This window comes from Telopea speciosissima, chromosome 10, assembly GCF_018873765.1.
Source record: "Telopea speciosissima isolate NSW1024214 ecotype Mountain lineage chromosome 10, Tspe_v1, whole genome shotgun sequence".
NCBI classification, from domain to species: domain Eukaryota; kingdom Viridiplantae; phylum Streptophyta; class Magnoliopsida; order Proteales; family Proteaceae; genus Telopea; species Telopea speciosissima.
In genome coordinates, this window is record NC_057925.1 from 51,798,470 (window position 1) to 51,820,419 (window position 21,950).

Here is a 21,950-nt window from a genome sequence, read left to right on the forward strand (position 1 = left end):
ACTAGCGAGAGCAAGGATCAAGTAAATGGGAAATGGAGAATTAAAAGATATGTATTTAGATACATGAGTTTACAAAGGAAAAATAGAAAAACAGTTCTCAAACAATGAAAGTATCAATTACATTATTTTTCGGATGAGTTCCATGACTTTTGAGCCTGCATTCATCTTTTTGGCTTGCAAATGGTTACTATTCTTCTTAAAAAGAGCAGGAAGCATCTTCCGGTTTAAGGATCGACATTCTCATTTTCCATTTTCCTCGAACTGGAGTTGAAAAGTTTGCTGAGATATTCATTTAACCAAATCTTAGTTTTTCATATTGACCCCAAAAAAAAACAATTTAAGATGGAAACCAGAAAAATTATCACCTGAATGCATGACAGGGTGTACTGAATATCACTTTCTGAGATTTGATGGTGGAGAACAGCCCTTATGCTGAAACAGTAAAGTGCCAATTAGGATTATAGAATTCAATGAGTTGAACCTAAAAATTTTATATATCTAACATGCTGATTTCTTCAACATTATATAGGTGCACACAATTTGAGATAACACTGTCTAGACGTCAAATTCTTCAACATCAAGAAGCCTGAAGAACAACCAGTGGTCTTTACTTTTCATCATTTCCATTTTAACAAACACCTTCAAGATATTACCACCAAGAGAACATCCATTAGCCTAATTCTAGGAGTTATGGAAGTGCCATAGTAAGGCCCCTAGGAATTAGCCTAATTCTAGGAGCTGGCACCAGATTTGGTAACCATGATTCCTTGAAGAACCCTGTTTCCTGACCCACCTTTCTATGGTTGTTCCTTTACAACCCCAAAAAACATAAATCCAAGGCTTAAAATCAGACTGAACAAAGCTCTGTCACCATCTGACCTAGGTCAGAGTCCAACAGTTTCAGTTCTCCAAAACGCTCTTCAAAAATATCTATAAGGGTAAGCTACATAAGCAATATATTGATTTTCTTTTCCAGCAACCTGATGAATGTGGTAGCATCGTCCTTTGTAAGGATCAAGGCTGGTAAGTCCATCAGGGGCCAATTTGTTTTTCCGCTTCTCAAAGCTACTCTTTCCACACCTCCGGATATCTGGTGCCAAATCATTGCCCGTTTCCCTATTTTCCAATAATAGAATTAGGAATCTCAGTGGCATCAATTGTACAAGTTTGTGGTTCTCTTCCCTGCCCAGGAAGGTAGATCAAAGAAAGGTAGCTTGTGTCTCTCCTGGACTGATGTTGGTTTATGTAGTGGTCAGCCTTCACTCTATCCATTTATTCACTCGAGCCAACTTCGAATTGCTTTTATTCTGTCCCATGCCAAGAATTCAACAAAATTTTGTACTGATCTAGTAAGGATGAAGTATTCTCAGAGTTCACAATTGATTCGACATGCTATTTCTTCAATTCATTACCTTTCAGAATTAGTCGTGTTCTTACAAACTTTACTGACGGTATGGACAAATCCCTTGCTTCATCCAAATGTGAATGTATATATTGCCAAAGCATGATTTTTTGGGGCAACCAAAGATTTAAATTAGGGAATAAGGAATGGGATCAGCCACTGGAATTCCCGATACAGATCATGCAATCCATACAGATGATGGCCAAATATCAGCTAGATCGGCTCAATCAGGAACCAGTGAATACTGATATGGACCGACTGATACTATGCTGAATCTAATCACAATATTTCAAACCTTTGGGGCAACAAGTTCTATAGAACAGGTTTTTTTATTTATTTATTTATTTTTTTTTTTTTTTTGGGGGGGGGGGGGGGTGGAGGAGCTCCATAATACAGAAGTATAACATTATGAGATGACAGCCTAAACTTTCAAAAATCAGGAAACCAACCTGGATGGACCTGTTGTCCTCACAAGTATACCATGTTTTTCCAGAATCTGGCAGAGCTTGCTTGCTGTGATGTCTGAGCCCTCTGAAACATTAAAATATATCTGATCGCACAAAACAAAATTGTCACATCTCCTCAACTATTAAACAAAATAGCACATGACATGAGATTTTACAGTTTTCATAGACATTCCCAAGTAAGAATCATATTAAGCACTCAATTTCTTAAGGAATGATGCAGTACAGAAAAATTTTCCACGACTAGGTTAAGAAATTCACTCTCTCCTAACTTGAAAAAATGAAATTTGCATTAAATCGAGAATGAGCAGAGCACAGATGAGGGTCCCAAACAAGCATAAAATTGAATATATGAGCCGAGCACAGATGAGGTTCCCAAACAAACATAAAATTGAATCTAAGTTTCAATTTGTAACTCATAGTGAACTTAAATAACTTGCAACCTAGGACAAGTGGCTATAGCAATTGTTTCAACACCCACCATGGCAAGACAAATTGAAAACTTCAGTACTTGCTCAAACTATACATTTAATTGTAAAAGGGGTACTTACAATATTGGTCTCAACTGAACCCATATCCACTTCTATTCCTTTGATGTGAGCCAGTCCATCTGCAAAAAATCAAAGCCTATACATTAACCAAACCAGAAAATTCACAATGCAAAGAGGTTTAAAGGGGCCAGGCATACTCAGGTTTAGCTTGACTTTGAATAAAACAAGCTGAGCGTATCATGATCATAATACAAAGTTTGGCCTATTTACAACTCTACATACAGTTTATCTTATATAATTTAGCACCCAAAAAAAATGTCATATAATTAATATGATCCTGGAGCAGTTTATGTTATGTTAGTGCTCTGTACAGAGAGCTTACAAGATGATAAATGCATATTCATGATAACAGTATAGAAACAATAGCTGTAAACAAGAGTAATGCCAAAATAAAACATGTATTAAAGAACAAGGTAGCATGTTTCTGACACGAGTCCTATAGTGACTGACTGACAGAGTCAAAACAAAAAATAGAGCATATATCAGTATGGTTGTAATACTTCAAACACACATATGTGAAATATAAAGCAAAGCAGGAGAAGAGAATGAACTTTCTGACAATGGCAAGCAAGGAGATTGATAAATGAAACAAAAAGATCAGAACTAGAACCTAAATAACGTTAAGAACATAAACTAGACCTGCTAAAACTTTTGCTCTCCTGTGATCACCCTCAAGCTTTGGGAGATTCTCTTGCAATGCAACAAAAGCAGCAGCACATAGGACACCAACCTGCCTCATTCCCCCACCTATGGTTTTCCGAAGTCTCTTAGCCTAAAACAGAAACAAACATATTGTTACCATCCCCTAAAGAATATAAAACATTGAACAACAAATTCACAATCATTACCTTGGTAATAAAGCTTTTTGAACCTACAATGACAGATCCAACAGGAGCCCCCAAACCTTTGGAGAGACAGACCTTATTCATGAATATGATGAACAGATAAGCATCTTTAATTAGGTTAGATTAATAACATGAAACACTTAGAATGACATAAGTTTTGTATGAGTTTACAGATGATGTTTTATACTTTGCAGCTTAATGAAGTTCGGGATAAATCACAATTGAAAGAAAAAAAAAAAAAAAGAGTCATCATTTTGACCATGTAGATTGAAAAATTGAGAAGGCAGCATGTAGGTAAAACCATACCGAAACTGAATCTGCAGCTTGCACAAGTCTATTAACAGGAACCCCAAGTGCCTGGCAGAAACATAAGAAAGTCATCAATCTGCCTACTTGACACCAAAACAAATAACAGTATTAGAGGTAACTCTAAAAGAAGATGATTCAAGTTCTTTCACCCACAGAAACTTTTTCTTTTCTATGCTGAAGGTCCTAAGCTATCAACAAATAGAAGTCTTAATAAGTATTCATCTTATATAATTTAGCACCAAAAATCGATGAATTCAACTTTTCCTTCTTCAAAATCAAAATCATAACCTATAGGCAAAAACAAATAAGACAAAAGGACAACACCAAACGGCACAAAATTTCAAGAAGTTCAATAATATAACTCTAGAGCTTCTAGCCATTATGCCCATATTCTAGTAATCTAGTCAAACATTCAATGAAATTACTTTCAGCATGGATTCTAGTCCCCAGTCAAGTGTGAGCAATAATTCTAACTACAATTAAGTTAGATCACTATCACCTAGGTCAAGCCTTGGATTGCATGTTTTCTCTAAGCTCAGGATAAAAGAGAAAGCAGAGGAGGAGCTGGGAAATGGGCCCCCAGAATTACTACCACAATTTCAGCAATATAATATGGAGATCTACCAACTCTATGTTGGAAAAGAGTCTGCAAGAGAATGATTAATTAATTCTAACAATCAACATACGGATGTGCAAAGATACATGAGATAATTTCCTCAGCAATACATTCGAACCAGAACCCGATTTAATCAGCTATTGGAACCACCTTCAATAACAGATGCTCAATATCTAAGTCATCAGCAATCTTAGGGCCTCAAAGGAGAGCCAAAGCTATGCACTATTTGGAGCCACACTCTGCTAAACACCAAACAAGATGGATAATCCTTCTATTATGATAATGACAAAACAGACTCAATAAGAAGTATCACACAAAAATCATCAAATTGAACTTCGTGACACTCATAGAAAGGGGGCATCAAATTGTGGGGAAAAAACCCTTGAGAAACAGGATAAGATATAGCAACCACTCTCCAATATCCAAGGATATTTCCACATAGGATGCCCAATGAACTACTTGGTTAATCATCTTGGAGACACATGAGTCTTTCTTCTTAATCAATTAACAAATAGAAACAGATATAACCAAGGTGAAGTAATACCAGATTTTGTCAGTCATATCAAAATAATTAGATGGTTAATCATTTCTCCATTTGTTTTGGATGCCACACCTCCCTTTTTTTTAATCAATTAATAAATATCTTTTCGAGTCAATAAGAAAGGGTGGTATTGGGCTTTATTTCATTCTTCTTTGGAACATAACACAAGATTTTATTTTCTTGGGGACCATCAACCAAGTGAAGGCCTTGACTTTGGGAATAGCTAGAGATTTTCAACTATTTTTTGCCCGGAAGATCAATGAGCTAAACTAATAGTACTTTAAAAAGGGACCTGGAAGAAGAATCATTAGCTTCAAGAGTTCAACAGCTAGAGTCAGGAGGCCTTACATAACTTCTTTAAGGAATTCCACAAGAGAGAGAATTCAAGAGAAACTTCCTAATAATCAACAGGGTAGAAGAGAGACGACACTGGATGCAGATTCAATTTTAAACAAGTCATGCCCATGAACCCAGAAAAGATCTTCAAACTTAATCTGCAAACCAAGCTAAAATTGTAAATGAATAAAAGAGGAGATGAAGGAACAGACTCCATCAATGGACCTCCATGGTTTGCAGGAACATTTCATAGAGTCAACTCTAAAATTCCACCATTTGGATCAAAACCATAAAGCCTTTGAATGGACAAACTATAAGCTATTTCATTAGGGCTGATCTTCTTAACCACTGTCCATTATGGCCACTCTATGTTCTCAAGATTACCAACAGCTTCTCCCTCCTCTCCCTTGCAAAACTACATTCATCTGCCTCAAGTCCAATCCAAAGAAATCCCATTTAATCATTTTCAATTTAAGCCCTAACATCCCAGAAATTTAGCAGCAATGATGGCATTCAGGTGGATTAGTCAGGATTCATATAAGTAATCAAACTATCCAGTAAGGAGTATGGATCAATCATTCAATCCCTCTTCGCCTTTACCACTAACCTTTTTCTCAAATAGAACATCAAGTCTAAAACTTGATTATGTGATCAACATTCTATATGAACAAAGATTAGGCACATGTTACATGGCAGAAATAGGAATGATGTTAAACAGTATTGCTAAAAGATTTATGAGTTTAAACGGAGGGAAAAAATGACGTCAAAGACATACATAATATGCATAAGCAATTAAAAAACAAACAAGATGGCACAAGTAGAAAATCCATACCAAGGTATCAGTGTCTCATTTTGAAATCAAATAAACTATTACTTACAATTGCAGCATTGAAGATCCGTGCTCCATCTATGTGAAGCTTCACCCCATGTTTTTTAGCTAGCTCTCCGACTTTGTCTGTGTATTCAACAGAAATGCATCTACCACCAAGACTGCAGTGATAGGCAGGATAAACGTCAAAAAACAGCAAAGTTTGAAAATGTTGGAGTTGGATAACTTGGATGAAAATAGTAAGAGGGAAAAAGGGTTTTACATTCTGTTTCCAATATGAAAATCTATCACTTTTTTGAGATACCATACCTGACATTTTAAGAGGTTAAAAGGATAGGGAACATTTAGGGGCCAAAGTAATAAATTGAAAATTCCCAATTTCCTAGAAAACATAGTCTAAATACAAACTTAACATAAATGTTAAACCCTCCTGTCTTTTTTCCCCTCTTCTATTTCTCTTTTTGGATGGAATTGACAAAAACCCTTTCCCATCTCTTTGTTCATGCAGTACAAATGGACCACCTACTGACCTATTTGGATCATTTAAACAGTCGGCTACCTCTTGTAAGGGAGCATAGCCCAAAAATCATACTGACAGAATTAATACCCTGACACATGCATTTGGTTCACAACCTTATCTTCTGTAGCTATCTAACTTCTAAATCAAAAAGTTATGGCCTTCTTAACTGACTGGCGAAGGCAATCCATTGAGGATGGTGGTAAAAACAACACCATATACTATCCTTGCAAGTTGCTTGGAACATACCAAGACAATTAAAAAGCCAGGAACAGAGGGGAGGGGGCTCGTGGAACAAGGTTTCTTCCACCCACCAATCCTATATTAAAAGAAGACCAATGTGAAACCCAGAAGCTTCCATATTTTTATTTGAAAGAGGAAGGTAGTGCATAGATCCTATATTAAAAAGTCGAAGACCAATTTGAGACCCAAGCTACAGATTCTGGGTCTAATCTCATATTTCTATCTGAAAGAGGAAGGTAGATCATAGACATTTCATTGAAAAAATATTATTATTAATGTTGTTGCTGTATTATTTTTCTCTATAAAGAATTAAAACTTACAAGAATTAGGTTATTTCCCAGTACATACTGAATGTCAAGCACATTCAATTTAGAGAGTAATTGTTTAAGTCTTTATTAGTTGTCGCATAATCCTGAGGTACATCAAATCAAACAGAATACCTCATGACAAAGCTGCAATGATCATCAGTTCATCCAGAGATCGAATACATTTTCATATTAAAATTGAGAAAAAAATCAGTATGAATTACTCTAGGCATCATGCTGTAAATTGAATGCAGTAGAAATGGCTCAAACTGGTTCAGTACAAAGCAAGGAAAAGACACAGCAAATCAGGCTCACTAAGACGATTTCCAGTTGATGAAACCATGGTGGGATGAATGTTTCATTGAATTGGGCAGGATAATTAAAAGTAAATCTAAAATGGCCATGATTCAACATGGATTGCCCAAGTGAGGGCCTTTGATTTGGTGTCAAAGGGGATCCACATGACTACAAGGTGGGGGTATGGATGTGGTCATGGATTCCTGTCAGAGGTTGATGATGATGATGATGATGATGATGAATAACCCCTTCACATAAGACCCCTTATAGGATCGAAATCAGGAGCAATATTTAATCCCTCCACATAATCATCAATCATGTAATAATCACCCAAGCTGATCGTGAGTGCAGTTTTACACACAAATGAACTAAAGGGGGAAAGGACACTTATTCCCAAAATGTCCACACAGACTAGTCATAAGAAAATGCAAAAACTCTAATATAGACTATAGAGTAACCACCTGGTGGAGTCTGATCTCTGATTAGAACCACCTAGGAAAGAAACCCAGCCCCACATGTCTGTGGTGATTAGAGTATTCAATAAAGAAAGGTGAACGGAATGCCCCCCACCTCAAGAAACCAACTCCCAAAAAAAAAAAAAAACGACGCGGGTAGAACACAAAGTGGGAATATAATATTTAATCAAACAAAGAAAGTAGGAATCTAATAAACAAAATAATAATTTAATGACTGAAATGGTTACTATCTTTGTCATCCACCACAAGCTTGGTATTATGTCATTAAAGAGAAAGGCCCTTACGTTGCATGTGTGTTCTCCAAACAGATAAGTCTAGTAGTCGGGAAGTAAAGCTCCTCCTCAGGATCCCTTATAGCAGCTTCAATCAGATCAATATCCATCGTTCCATCCGAATTATTCTTCAGGGTTCTCGCATGTACATTACCAATAGTTGAGATTCCTCCATTCTCAAAAATATAGATATGGGATTTGTCTCCAAGAATGGCTTCACTTCCTCTAACTTCACAATGAACTAGTACACTTATGAGGTTACCCATGGTGCCTGAAGGAACAAAGAGACCCGCTTCCTTGCCCATGATCCTTGCAATCTCTTCCTCAAAGCGAGAGGCTGTTGGGTCATGACCCAAGATGTCGTCATCAACATCAGCATTTGCCATTGCAGCTCGCATTGCTTCAGTTGGTTTAGTGACTGTGTCTGATCGGAGGTCCACTGTTCTGGTCACCATTTTTCTGAGATAAAACCCACAGCTCCCTTCTCCCTACACTCTGCTAGTTAAGAAAATAAATATAGAATCATGATGACAACAATGGTTTTCTAATAAAACACTTAACACTTCAACCACTTAAATTAATGAAACAAGAAACATTCCTAGAACTAATGCTCATACTTCAATCAAAAATGGTAATGAAACAAAAGATTACAACACAACTGAATCAAACCCTACTCTGTACTGTGAAACTGAAACTTGAGTGAATTAAACCCCAGTTGAAATTCAACCCTTTCATCAGAAAACATGATTCTGTTGAATTTGTTATGAGATCAACTCGGACAAATCTCAGAGGACTTTCCCAGAAATATTATTTTATATGGTACGCTTATTTAAAAAATAACAAAGGAAAAAAAAAACAAATAAACAACAAAGACGAAGCAAGAATCTTCATCGCTGTGTGGACTGTTCCCTAATTTCTAATTCCGACAAAGATAAGAAACTCTTACCTCCTCCCCTGCAATCCGACACCAGAACAGTTTCAAATGCTGCTACGGCTCTATTCTTCACCTGAAACGCCAAAATCTAAAAAATCTTTAGCAGAAATAAAGGAAAACTTCTCTCAACACTGTAAGCTTGAAAGAATCCCGATTTTCTCCCACTGAGGATGAAATTTCAGTTCTTCACAGTATTAATTAATGACAAGTGTAGCTCGTTTACCTGATTCAGTTATAACCAATTTAAGCCAGTACGAAAAAGAGGTAACGCAGATTTTACGGTTGAACAACTCAAAATAAACCCTTTATGTAGAATTAATACCCTAGAACAAGACAAACAGGAAAACCTAAATCCAGTTCAGTAACTAGTCAGTAGTTATCTAACCAAAAATATCTTTTTTCTGCTAAAACTAATAATACTGGACACAGATCATGATTCATGGATACAGGTAATCTAAAGAAGTAAGAACCTTTACGAAACTCCCAAAGAATGCATGAAGATAAACACGACGAACATCACCACTTGTAGACCTGAAGTGGCATGTGGAAGGGGCGAGGTCAGTGTTCGTGTCCTTTCCAATTGACTCAATCCAAGCATGGGCACCATGCCTCTTTTTCTCGTCTGAATTGAATAAAATTTCTTTTTAAATTGTACGAATCTGAACCATTCTCCACTCATCTTTCGATCGTCTTTTTTGTATTGATCCAACTTTTTCCTGTAAATATGAGTGGCGGTTTCACGAATGCTGACGAGGAAAGAGTAGAGGATAGAGACGACAATCCATTTTTTATTTCTATTTTGGATAGAATTGTTTTCTTTCTTGTCTTTTTCATGTTTGGTTTGGCCCTTTCAAGATTATTAAAATCCACGGAGAAGAAAAGCTTCGCACTGAGACTATAATGGCGGATAACATTTTTATTGGTGTCGTCCAGTTCTTCCAGGAAGAACTCGGGAAGATAAAGTTCAATTTTGCTTCCGTTGTCTCGGGAAGGGAACAACCGGGCGGGGTAAAGATAGAAACCAGACCATGGTTGTTTACTGAAATACCCTTGTCAAAATCTATTCACTTATGCCTCCCTCTCACTGGAAGAGTGGGCCCCTCAAAAGGGGTGTCAATTGGTCCGGTTTTGGGGTTCTGGGCTATCGGTCTGCTTCCTCAACGGTTTCGGTCCTAAGAGGTCAGAACCAGAACCGGACCCATAAGCTAATCAGTTCTAAATTAGAGATCCATGACCATTAACTAATGGGTGGACCGGTTCCAAGCAGTATCCAAAAAAAAATGGGAAAATTACATGATTAGTTACTTTTGGGTTTTTGATGCGTGTACGACTGGAATAGAAGAAGGGGGGAGTCAGAGACAGAGGAAGAAGACGAAGAATAAGAATAAGAAGAAGAAGAAGAAGAAGAAGAAGCAGAAGAACAGAGTTTGATTAATTCTTGATGCTCCTTTTACAAACATCCCCTACATTTTATAAAGCCCTATCTACAATTAATTACCCATTTACCCCTAACATGCTAATTACCTATCTACCCCAAACAGATTAACCCAACACAAATTATCCATCTATCTATGATCATAACATTGCCAACCCCTTCAGACAGAACCTTGTCCTCAAGGTTCTATTGAGAACGGATATCCATGGACAACTAGAGCTGAAACTCCTCAAGGTTCTGCTGCAAAAGTTTGTAAATGGATCCTCGGATCAAACACTAAACGTACTCTAATTGGCAGCTGAGTGATAGCACCCTCACGGGAGAGATGATTGCCCTTGCCGATCTTCATTGTTGCGTCAATAATAACCCTTGCTAGAAGGGAATTTGAGAACATGACAAGCACAAGCTCCAAGTAGAGTCTTCCAATCAACAGCATTGGGTTCCAGTGGCATATTTTGAATGAAATCATGTGCTTCTTGTACCAACCCATCCCTTCCAAACAAATCAACAATGCAACCATAATGTTCTATCTTAGGCATGATCCTATATACTTCCCTCATCCTCTTGAAGTACTCAAATCCTTGATCCACCATTCCATAATGACTGCCAGCATACCAGACCCCAACGAAGATAATCTCAGTGGGAACCAATGCCTCCCTATCCAACTGCACAAGGAGCTCAATTGCTTCCTTATCAAACCCATTAACGGCCAAGCCAAAAATCAAATAAGTCCAAGATATAACATTCCTTCTCTCCATCTCAAAAAGTACTGTATGTGCCTTTTTAACGCTCCCACATTTTGCATAAAGGTCTACAAGGGCATTCCCAGTATGCAAGTTACTATTTAAACCAACCTTCAGAATGTACAAATGAGCCCTCCTACCCAAAGCCAAATCTCCAAGCTTAGCACAAGCAGTGAGCAAACTAGCCATGGTGAAACCATCTGGTGCAACACCCTCCAAGCCCATATCCCTGAAAAGTGTCAGAGCCTCATTGGGCCTCCCATTAAGAGTAAACCCATTAATCATAGAGTTCCCTGTCACGAGGGTTCCTTCAGGCATTAACTCAAACAACTTGTGCGTGCGCTCATAAAACCCACAGGCAGCATACATGTGAACTAAAGTGTTCTGAACAAAGACCAATGCCTCAAACCCATACCCATTTCTTATGGCAGTGTAGTGTATCTTCTCACCTTCTCTGAGGGTAAGCAACTTTGCGTAGGCCTTGAGAAGAAAAGAGTAGGGGTGGGTGTCAGGTCTAGTGGAGTAAATCTGCATTTGACGGTACAATTGAATGGCTGGTGCAGAGTTTTCACTCTCAGCATACTCCAAAATGGTCGGTGGTAGCACAACAGCGAGGACGATGAGCATCACGCCTTCAAGAGATTGCTTGGCAGAGGTGTACGCCGAAAGTGGCGAAGTGTGTTCAGCCATGAGCCAAGCGGCGTACCACAGCCAGTGCGCTTTCAATTTGGCCGAGGGTCTTTGGTCGAGCATCGTGTGTACTCTGCCCTTTCTGATTCGGACGACGTTGCTCTTTTCCTCCATACCGAGAAGGTTCTGGAGTGGAGAACCAAAGTGTATATCCGTGAGCGGCAACCAAAACGCATACAGCACTGCTGTAGGGATTTGATCGAACTGCAATCCTCGCCTATGGGTGAATAAATTCAGGAAGCTTGAAAAAGAGATTTGAACAGGAGATGAAGACGATGCAGAGGTTGGAGTAGAGCAAACAGTCACCATTGTCTTCGACGTCACACATTCCGTCTTTCCTCGATCAAACACTAATCTGATCCAAGTCGGTGGCTGGTTGACGAAAATCTCACGGTGGTGGTCATCTAAACCAATGCCGAACCTGGTGGCTTGTGGGCCGGTTCGTTCTCCATTCGATGTCACGCCTACAGTAGAAATATTGTTGTGGCTTGCGGAAATTAATTCGAAATCGTCAAAAACAGAGGGTATTTGCCACAACTTGGCCAGAGTAATCCGTTGATCTTCATATTCAGATTTGCAAAGAGTGACGAGGGTTTCAGTGGGAGTCGTGGTTGAGGTCAGATCATCAAGCGGGGACAGAGAAGTGGATGAAGCAGAGGTTGGAGAAGGAGGAGAATGATGGAAACTAGTTGTGAGAGCTTCAGTGAAGGTGGACCAGGTGGTGAACGGTGTGGAACGATGTACCTGCTGGAACCATTGGCGAGCCGGTCCATCCATGTGAACAGAAGATACAAAGAAACGCAGATCGTCGGGAGTGCAATGAAAATCAAAAAACCTTTCGGCTTTGAATATCCAACCAACTGGATCGGTGCCGGCGAAGCGAGGAAACTCGAGATGCACGGTGCGGGCCTGAATTGGCGGAGCAATGGTAAGATCAGGGGTGGTGGATGATCCTGGGGTGAGTTTGATGCCAGAACGCAGATCTGGCGACGCTGGAGGCAGGCGTAAGACCTGGTCGAACTGGCCGGTGATAGCAGCGAGTTGCGCGGAGATATCAGAAGCATAGCCTGCTGGCCAACGATTGTCGCACGCAATTCCTGGAGAATGGCACCGTGAGCGGTAGATCGCTCCTGCAAAGCTTTGACAGACTCGTCAAGTTGGCGCAAACGGGTACCCTCTGCCATGCTGGAAGAGCCGAGAGCAGGTCGGACCAATGATGCATGTACGACTGGAATAGAAGAAGGGGGGAGTCAGAGACAGAGGAAGAAGAAGAAGAAGCAGAAGAACAGAGTTTGATTAATTCTTGATGCCCCTTTTACAAACATCCCCTACATTTTATAAAGCCCTATCTACAATTAATTACCCATTTACCCCTAACATGCTAATTACCTATCTACCCCAAACAGATTAACCCATCACAAATTATCCATCTATCTATGATCATAATAGTTTTCATTTACAAAACTGTACACCCTATGTTTGAGTTAACAAAAATAGACAAAAACAAGTTAAGGTTTACAAAACTGGACAAAATAGTGTCTCTCCCTCGCACACTTACTTTTTTAAAATTACCTTCTTGCCCAGGCATCCTTTGTTCCATGTAATCCTACCTTTGTCCCAACTGCCGCCATTCTCTGCTATCCCAAGTAACAGAGGACAAAAAAAGAGATTTTTTCAGAGGGGAACTGCCGAGGAAGGAAGGAGAGTCACTATTTTGTCTAGTTTTGTAAAACTAAACTTGTTTTTGTCTATTTTTGTTAACTCAAACATAGGGTGGACAGTTTTGTAAATGAAAACCCAAAAGTAGCTAATCATGTAATTTTCCCCAAAAAAATTCCCCAACACATGCTACATATATTCAATAATATAATAATAAGATACTAATTAGTTTTTTTTTAATAAACAAATAAGATACTAATTTCATTCACATGAGATGTGCATTGCAATATAATTTGGTCCTGTCAGCCCGAGCCTGCCCTGATCCTAAACAAGGTATAGATTGGATTTTTCAACCCTTAAGATGGGTTAGGGTTGGAATTTTCAGGCCCGGGGTTAGGGCCGGGTTGGGCCAGTGTTGAGGCCTCCGGCTAAACCCGGACTAGCCTGGTCCTGTGTTGGGTTATACTTTACAATTTAGTCTTACATATAACAATTTTTGTTCAGTATCTAATTATTTATTGGTTGAAAAAAATCTAATTTTAACCCAAAGAAAAATCTAATAGAGTAATAGTCAATTGAGTATGAAACAAACCAATACCCTTGCATAGGAAAATGAAAAAAAAAGAAGGTCAATTAGGATCGCAAAAATCAGGGTCAATCGGGCCGAACCCGAAAGGGTTGTGCGCCTGGGCTAAGGTATCTCAACCCGTCCTAGGATCCTGTTGGGCTTGGGCTGAGCTAAGAAGACTTAGGGAGAATTGTTGTCCCCTCCAATTCCTCACATGAAAGCAAAATTGATCATCCTACCCCCTGCCCAAAAACACTGCCCAAGGTGGGGTCCACTTCCCCTATTAGAGGAATTGGAGGTGCGCGTGACTTGGAGGTGATGATGGGTTGGGGTTTTAAAAAACCCAGACATGTTTCACCCCTACATGATTCCATCAGTAAATCTTCTTCATGCAAAAAAAAAAATTGTAACAGTACTTTGATATTACATATTTTTTTTCAATGAAGGTAAATAATTCTTTTATTCAAAGATTTTGAATGTCAGTCATTTTTTATTAGGTGCAATATTGACTGGGTTTTTAATAAAACAATAAAAATAAAAAAAAAACTTCGCTCTCCTCCCGAATTTTTATATGCCAATTTTCATGTAGTGTTTTATTTTTTTGGGTTTTTAAACACGCCAATACAAATCCCTTTTAACTATGGAAATTCACCAAACAACATTGCACCTGTCTCTATAATATAATTCAACCTAACATGGTAATCTATTTTATTAATTACATCTTAATGAATTGCTCTTGTTCAAAATACAATTTTCTTCTTCTTAACCCTTTTAAGCACTGTTTGTTTTGTTGCAAAATTATTCTTACCAATAGTATTTTACATGAATATTTTTTCTTCTTTTCTCTTTCTTTCTTTTTTTTTTTTTTTGGCATTTTACGTTATAGCAAAATCATATTTTACATAAAATATTTCTTTGAGATTAATAATGAGAAACAAAAATAGAGAATTGTTTTACCCTCTCAAAATGGTGCCTCGATGGGCTAAAGTTCATCAAAAAAACAAATTGGAGAGGAAAAGGATTTTGCCAGTCGAAAAAAAATGAAGTGGTATGTCTATATGCGTCGATTAAAATCCTCTGCAGTGTGGCACTGAGAGCTCGACACGTGTTAGAAGCTTCTTCCAACGGTTCGATGCAAGATAAATTTTTTTTCCTTCTCAAGCTTGGCACCATTGAATGTCGCATCTTCCACGTGTCGAGCTCTCAGACCCACACTATAGAGGATTTTTTTCTATAGTAAACTACCAAGTGACATCAATGAAGGCACAGAATGAGGCATCATACATGAAGAGTAGAGGTATAATTTCAAAGGAGAGAGAGCAAGCAATATAATTGTCATATGACAACTTTGAACATGTTTTCCACATCATCCTATAATCACGTATTAAGATTCAAATTAATTTGACTTATTCTATCTACATCTTTCAAGAATGCCAAATGATCACTATTCCTTGTGATGAAAAATAATAAGTTTTTTTTTTTTTTTTTTTGGGAAGGTAAACTTTGACTACAATGAACATAAAAGCTACTTAATAATTGTAGAAAACTAGGTATCCAGATCGTCTACGGCCTGCCTGCCCGTAGCGGCCATAGCAGCGCACTAATGAGGCGAGGCACAATGACCGCCTTACCCCAGGAACCATATAAAACTATAGTGAAAAAAAAAAGAAGGAAAACCAAAGATAATAATTAAAGGACCAAGTTGAGAGTAAAATGCAAGGAGAATAAGGTGTGCACTACTTGAGCACTGCCATTGACCTCCATTAATGGCTAGCTCCAATTGTGTGGATTCAAACCTCCTGAATAGGTTTGAGTTGGACTTCCTTCCTTTTTTCTTGTTCTTCTTCTTCTTCTTCAGAGACGAACTTGCTCCAGTACTTATGGCTCTTCCACACCTGATACATCTCTTCAATGGGAATCCCTTTAGTCTCAGGTAGAAAAAAGTAGATAAAAACAGTCATCATGAGCTCCCAAGCAGCAAAGAAGAAGAAGAGACCATATTCCATGCCACAAAGCATCTTTAAGAAGAACTGGCCGATCAAGAAGGTGAAGAACATGTTTACTGCAACATTGATACTTTGTCCAGCTGATCGGATCTCAAGAGGGAAGATTTCACTGGGTACTAACCAACCCAATGGCCCCCATGACCACGCGAATGCCGACACAAAGAGACAGATGAGTAATACCACAGCAGCAGAGGTTCCAGTCGATAGATGGACGGCCACTCCTTTTGTTCCAAATGTGTACTTAATTAGTACCCCTACTATGATCTGCACACACAGATGATGATAATAGTATCATTTCATATGCATATTCGAAAAAATGTGCATGACAATAACACCTTTTGATATTGACATAGAGATATATTACTACATTACTTTCAACTTATTTTTGAAAACTCTTTTGTACCCCCTATCTTAAAAAGCCTTTGAGAATTAGATAAGAGGCAACTAAAAAAGGGTGTCAAGCTTTTAATACATCTATAGAGGTGTCATTCAAACACACCCATTAATTGATTAATGGGCAAGAGATTGCTACCTTGTTGTGTAATCCTTGCACCAGTGCGAGGGCCAATGAGAGCATACGCAAGGGTATCTGCCTGGATAGGATTTATGATTTCAAGGGGGCGAAGTGGTAATTTCATGTGCTCTTGTGTCAAGGTCTAGAAACTAGGAACCATGCGACTAGTTCTTTTTCCCTTAATTACTCTGTCCGGAAGTATAGCTCCTACATCAGACTCAAGATGCTGCCAGATGATCGCCCTGCCCCCATGAAAGGCAAAAATCCCACCAATGTTGATGTTTAATTTCTTACGCGTTCCCATTGGCCCCCGTACAGGCGTAGGGGCCACACTCTAAGATAGAAACCCCTTGCCCAATGATTAATTAAGGGTCGTCATTCTCTGCAGGGGAGCTGGTCCCTGCACACGTGGACCAATGAGAACATGCATGTTGGCATCATGAGGTGGGACTTCCGCCTTTTATGGGGATGGAACAGTCACTTTACCTACCTCTGTGTCTAGGTGTGGGCAATAAGTACACTCCTCCAGTCTGGATCAGCTACCCCCATGGGGACAGATAAGGACAGAGATCTGACCCCTTTGGAGCATGGGTCCTACAACCCCTTCATCTGTCCCCATCCGTTCCTATGTGGGTAGTCCCCCCCCCCCCACCCCCCCCCCCACACACACATAAAGAACTTTTCTCCATCAGTTAATTAAGCCTTTTTTATAGCTACAAAAATGATAAAAAAAAAAACAAAAAACATACCTGGCAGACAAACATTTGGATTCCACCCTCCAAGAAGAGGACTCTCCGACCAAATCTATCGGAAGTAAAGAGGGAGACTAAGGTAGCCAAAACATTAACAAAGCCAGTGATAAGCGATGACATGAGCGAAGCATTGTCTCCAAAACCCAGCGTTTTAAACAAAACGGGAGCATAGAACATGATAACATTAATGCCGGTGAACTGCTGGAAAAACGGAATTGCAATGGACATAACGAGGTGAGGTCTATATTTCCTCTCCAAAATGGCCTTCCATGGGTGAAGAACCTTCTTCGAATCATCACTAGCAGCTACAAGGTCTTGGAACTCTTCCTCCACATGGTCGGTCCCACGGATGCGTTGGAGCTTCTCACGAGCTTCTTCCTTCAAGTTACGCTCGATGAGAGAGTTTGGTGTGTCAGGAAGGAAGTAAGCTCCGATTGTTATGATGGCGGCGGGAATGGTGGCGCCGCCCAAACTCAACCGCCAACCCCACCCACCATTTATCTTTGCTGTTAAGTAGTTTATGAGGTTGGCGAAGAGGATGCCAAAAGTTATCATTAGCTGGAAACCGGTGTTTATAGCTCCACGGTATTTGTAGGGAGCCATCTCTGATAGGTACAGTGGCACCGACTGCATATAAATTATATAAAAAAATAGAAACAACAGAATATGTATCAATTACTCTCGTAACAATAAATCTGGATGGTTGAATTTGGCGGTAAAGAGGCAGTACAAATTGTTTAGGACATACACACATTAGTTAAACACACTTCTATGCACGTAAGATTCCAATTGTACGGTGCAATATCAAAGGATGATTGAATAATAAGAAAAAAAACTGTTTCGGGTTAGGGTTAGTCCAAAGTAAGCAAGGAAAGTTGATCAAACTCTCTTTCAAACTTTTAGTAAAATTACCAAAATACCATTGAATAGATTATGAATATAAAATATAAATTGATATTTTGGTAGGTGTAAGTTTGGCCCTCTCGAGGATTTTTCAACCCTAAGGATGGGTTAAGGTTGAAATTTTCAAATGCGATGTCAAATTCGGGTTGGGCTAGGGTTGAGGCCTTGAATTAAGCCCAATCGACCTGTCATAATCAATTGACTATGAAACAAACCAATACCCAATCACACAAGACTGGTGAATCAGGGCCAACCAGGGTCTAGCAAAAATCAGGGTCAATCAAGGCCAACCCAGCCCGATCAGGATCAATCAGGGCCAGTCTGGGCTAAGCTGAGATAATTCAGCCCGACCTAGGGCCAAGTTGGGCTTGGGTTGAGGTAAGAGGACTCAGGGTTGGGCTAGGGTTTTAATAAAAACCCGACCCAACCCAACCTTGTTTCACCCCTATCGCTAGGCCTTAGACCCATGGTGAAGAGAGAATCTCTTCATCCAACCCGGCCCAGTTTCTAATTAGGTAATAAGACACTACGCACAATTGGTTCCGTTTTAGGGTTTATGGAAGAAAGAGCCTAAAACCCTAACAAAACAACGTATTAACAAAGATAATTAAACAAAAAACCAAATTAAGAGAAGAATAGAATCAAACAAGAATTTTGTGTTTACCTGATTAGCAAATCCAACACCAAAACCAAGCAAAATCCTTCCAACAATAAGCATTTCAACATTCACAGCAGCTGCATTTATAACCGCTCCCAAGAAAAAGATAAAACCACCAGTACCCATAGATCTTCTTCTTCCAAATTTTCTTGTCACAGTAGAAGCAAAGAAAGAAGCCACAAGAGCAGCCAAGTAAAGAGAAGATGTAAATAAAGTAAGAATCATACTATCAAACTTACAATACTGATTAGTTGAAGAATTAATTGTTTCTTTTCGATACACAGAAGGGAAGAACTTCTCTAAGAAAGAAGCCATGGAAGTAACACCACCAGAGATACCAATATCGTAACCAAAAATTAAACCACCCCAAGCAGCAGTGAAACATGCCCATATCACATAACAAGTTATCTTTCCTGGGTAGTTCTTTCCTACATTATTGGTGGACGAATTAAATCCTACACCTCCCGCCATTGAAGACTACTTACTATACTAAGAACAAGAGAGAAGAACCAGAGAGAAATAATCCTTAATTAGGCTCTCGATCGTTATATATATATATATATATATATATAATTAAAATCCTGCTTGTGTTAGACTTCCTTTTTTAAATTAATTAATTTTCTTATTAATCCATTAAGTAAATCTAATCCTATTAAGATAAGGGATCGATTTGAAGAAGACGTAGTTGAGGAAACTACTAATTAATAAGACTATTAAGATAGGAAGATAAAAAGACGAAAGGAGGAGGAGAAGGAGAATGTGTAATGGAATCTCCTCCCAAGCTAATCTCCTTCACATGAAACTCGGTTCTCGTAGGCTATTGAGTCGACACGTGGCATTGTAACCACAGGCAAACTCTGTTTGGAAGCCTTGGGCGTCCTATTCTTCTCCAACCACCCATCTAATGGTTGGGAGAACTTGCGCACGTATCCCAATACATATCCAAGTCTTCTGTAGTTGGATGGGTGGTTATAGAGGAATTGGAACCTCCTCTTTAAACATGTACTTCTTCCTCTCTCTCTTTTATGTTTCTTTGAGATAACCATATCTTTTTTCTTTTTCTTTTTTGCAAATATGATTTTTGTTAGGGTTGCAAACTGATCGGATTTGGCTTAGATATGGATCGGATGTGATCGGATCCAGATATTCCTTGGTTGAATATAAATACCTCTAAACGGATTCGGATGGATTTGGATACGGATCAAATTCGGATTTTCAACCATCCGTTTACGTCTCTGTCTTGTGTAACCTAAACCTTCCTCACCCTAGCGGATATAATTCACTCTCAATCCATATCTCTTAGATCATGATTCTCTATTCCTCATATTCTAGAACCTTTTTAATCTTCAAAAAACCATCAGGATCATTATTTACTTAATTTTTTATTACTAAGTATTCGGAATTTTTTTTTCAGACAGATTTTTACTGGAATATTCAGATTTTTTCCGAATATTTCTCAACGAATACGGATGTCCCTAAACAAATACGAATGCGGATCGGATTCGAATTTCTGTATCCATTTACATGCCTAATTTTTGCTTTTAGCTATAATCCATGCACACCAATAATATTCAAATGATGGGTCCCATAGATAACTTCATTTCATTAGAACACAGTGGATCTTGAAGCAGAGCCATCAGTTCGCTTGGATGGTATCGATTGCCAAGGTACAGTGAAGGACATTTTGGACCTTTAACATGTGAGGGAAGTAACGATGATCTTAAATTTGTGGGTAAACCCTTCACTGTGGGTGAAAGAAAATGCTCTGCAAAAATTTATTGAAAAAAGGAGCGCAACTTATGCACTAAGCTGCCAATGCATGGTCTGGGGAGGATCATAATAAATGCAGCCAGCCTTCCTATCGCAGTAGAACAACCTTACCCATTGCACCCAAGTATTGGGAAAACATAACCTTAGAAAGACAGATTTTGAAAAATATTATTAGAAGAAACAAATTTTTCTTATTTCCGTTCATCACAATGTTAAGTTAAGGGAAGGGAAATGAAATTTTCAAACCTAAAATGAAAATTTTTGTAATTATTAACTAACCCACATGATGATATCACTAACTTCAAATTATTCTATATTTGGTTATTAAATTTCTTTTTTTTTTTTTTAAATTCTTTTGTGGATTTAAAATGTAAAATAAAAAATACATCTAAAAAGTATCATTACTAAATATGGTAAGAAATTTAAGTATTTTATACAATCATGTTAAATAATAATTATACAAATTTCTTTTTTAGGTTTGAATCCTCCTTCCCAATTCCCCGTGCAATCAAACGGAGTTAATATTTTTTTTTTTTGGGTTAATTACACATCACCCCCTGATTTTCAAATGAAACTCAGATCACCCCCTGGTTTTTGAAAAAACTCAAATCACCCTCTCTACAGTAACGGTGTTAGTCTGCTGTTAGTTATTGGTGTAAAAGGACTATTTTACCCTTGTACAAAAACATTAGAATTAAATTTACAATACTACCCTTCCTTCATCTTCAACATTGGTCAAGGGTAGATTAGAGATTTAAATTTATTTAATTGGCTGACATCATTACTTAACAGCATAAAACAAAGTAGGAACTAATTTATCATATTGGCCTATTGGGATCTAAACCAGGGGTGACATGTAATTTACCCTTTTTTGAAGGGCTAATATTCTCTGTGCTACAGTGCCCCAGACACATGGGTCTGCCATTCAAGGGGCAGGGTAGTCATTCACCAATCCCATGTGTCTGAGCACAACTTGCACCCCAACACAGAGAACATTTGGCCTTTTTTTCTTTCCGCAACAGAGTTAATTATGTCAAAAGTCGAAAAACGCAACATCTGGTGCTATCATTTCAAAGCATAACCATTCTATTCAATGGTTAGGGCACACCATCCCAGGGAAATTACTTATCATTTTTAAGCTGCGTACAAAAATTTTGGAGGTTTAACCATCTCTCTCATCAACAAAACCAAAATAAAGAAGACAGGTTTTGTATCTCTTGCTAAGATGAGAACCTGATCCCACAAAGTATAGAATTTATTAAACTCCCCCTAAAGCATTTTCTTTTCACAAAGCCATCAACTTGAGTCTTGACAG

At 38.5% G+C, this 21,950-nt stretch overlaps 1 protein-coding gene across 2 annotated transcripts; it reads right to left on the minus strand.

The window, feature by feature from the left end:
• Positions 1 to 17: 17 nt before the first annotated feature.
• Positions 18 to 19,336, minus strand: LOC122643969 (probable low-specificity L-threonine aldolase 1). 2 transcript variants are annotated; one of them, XM_043837553.1, is made up of 12 exons: positions 18,872 to 19,336; positions 17,302 to 17,931; positions 15,876 to 16,302; positions 8,016 to 8,397; positions 5,943 to 6,054; positions 3,569 to 3,619; positions 3,266 to 3,337; positions 3,057 to 3,189; positions 2,418 to 2,476; positions 1,852 to 1,952; positions 366 to 432; positions 18 to 279 (listed from the first exon to the last, which is right to left on the minus strand). In XM_043837553.1, the coding sequence occupies exons 1-12, from the start codon at positions 19,334 to 19,336 to the stop codon at positions 241 to 243; spliced, it is 2,538 nt and encodes an 845-aa protein (XP_043693488.1). In that variant the 3' UTR covers positions 18 to 240. The 2 variants fall into 2 exon arrangements, with proteins under 2 accessions (XP_043693488.1, XP_043693489.1); XM_043837554.1 differs by lacking the exons at positions 15,876 to 16,302; positions 17,302 to 17,931; positions 18,872 to 19,336 and adding an exon at positions 8,950 to 8,996 and having other exon boundaries at positions 8,016 to 8,498.
• Between the last annotated feature and the right edge of the window lie 2,614 nt (positions 19,337 to 21,950).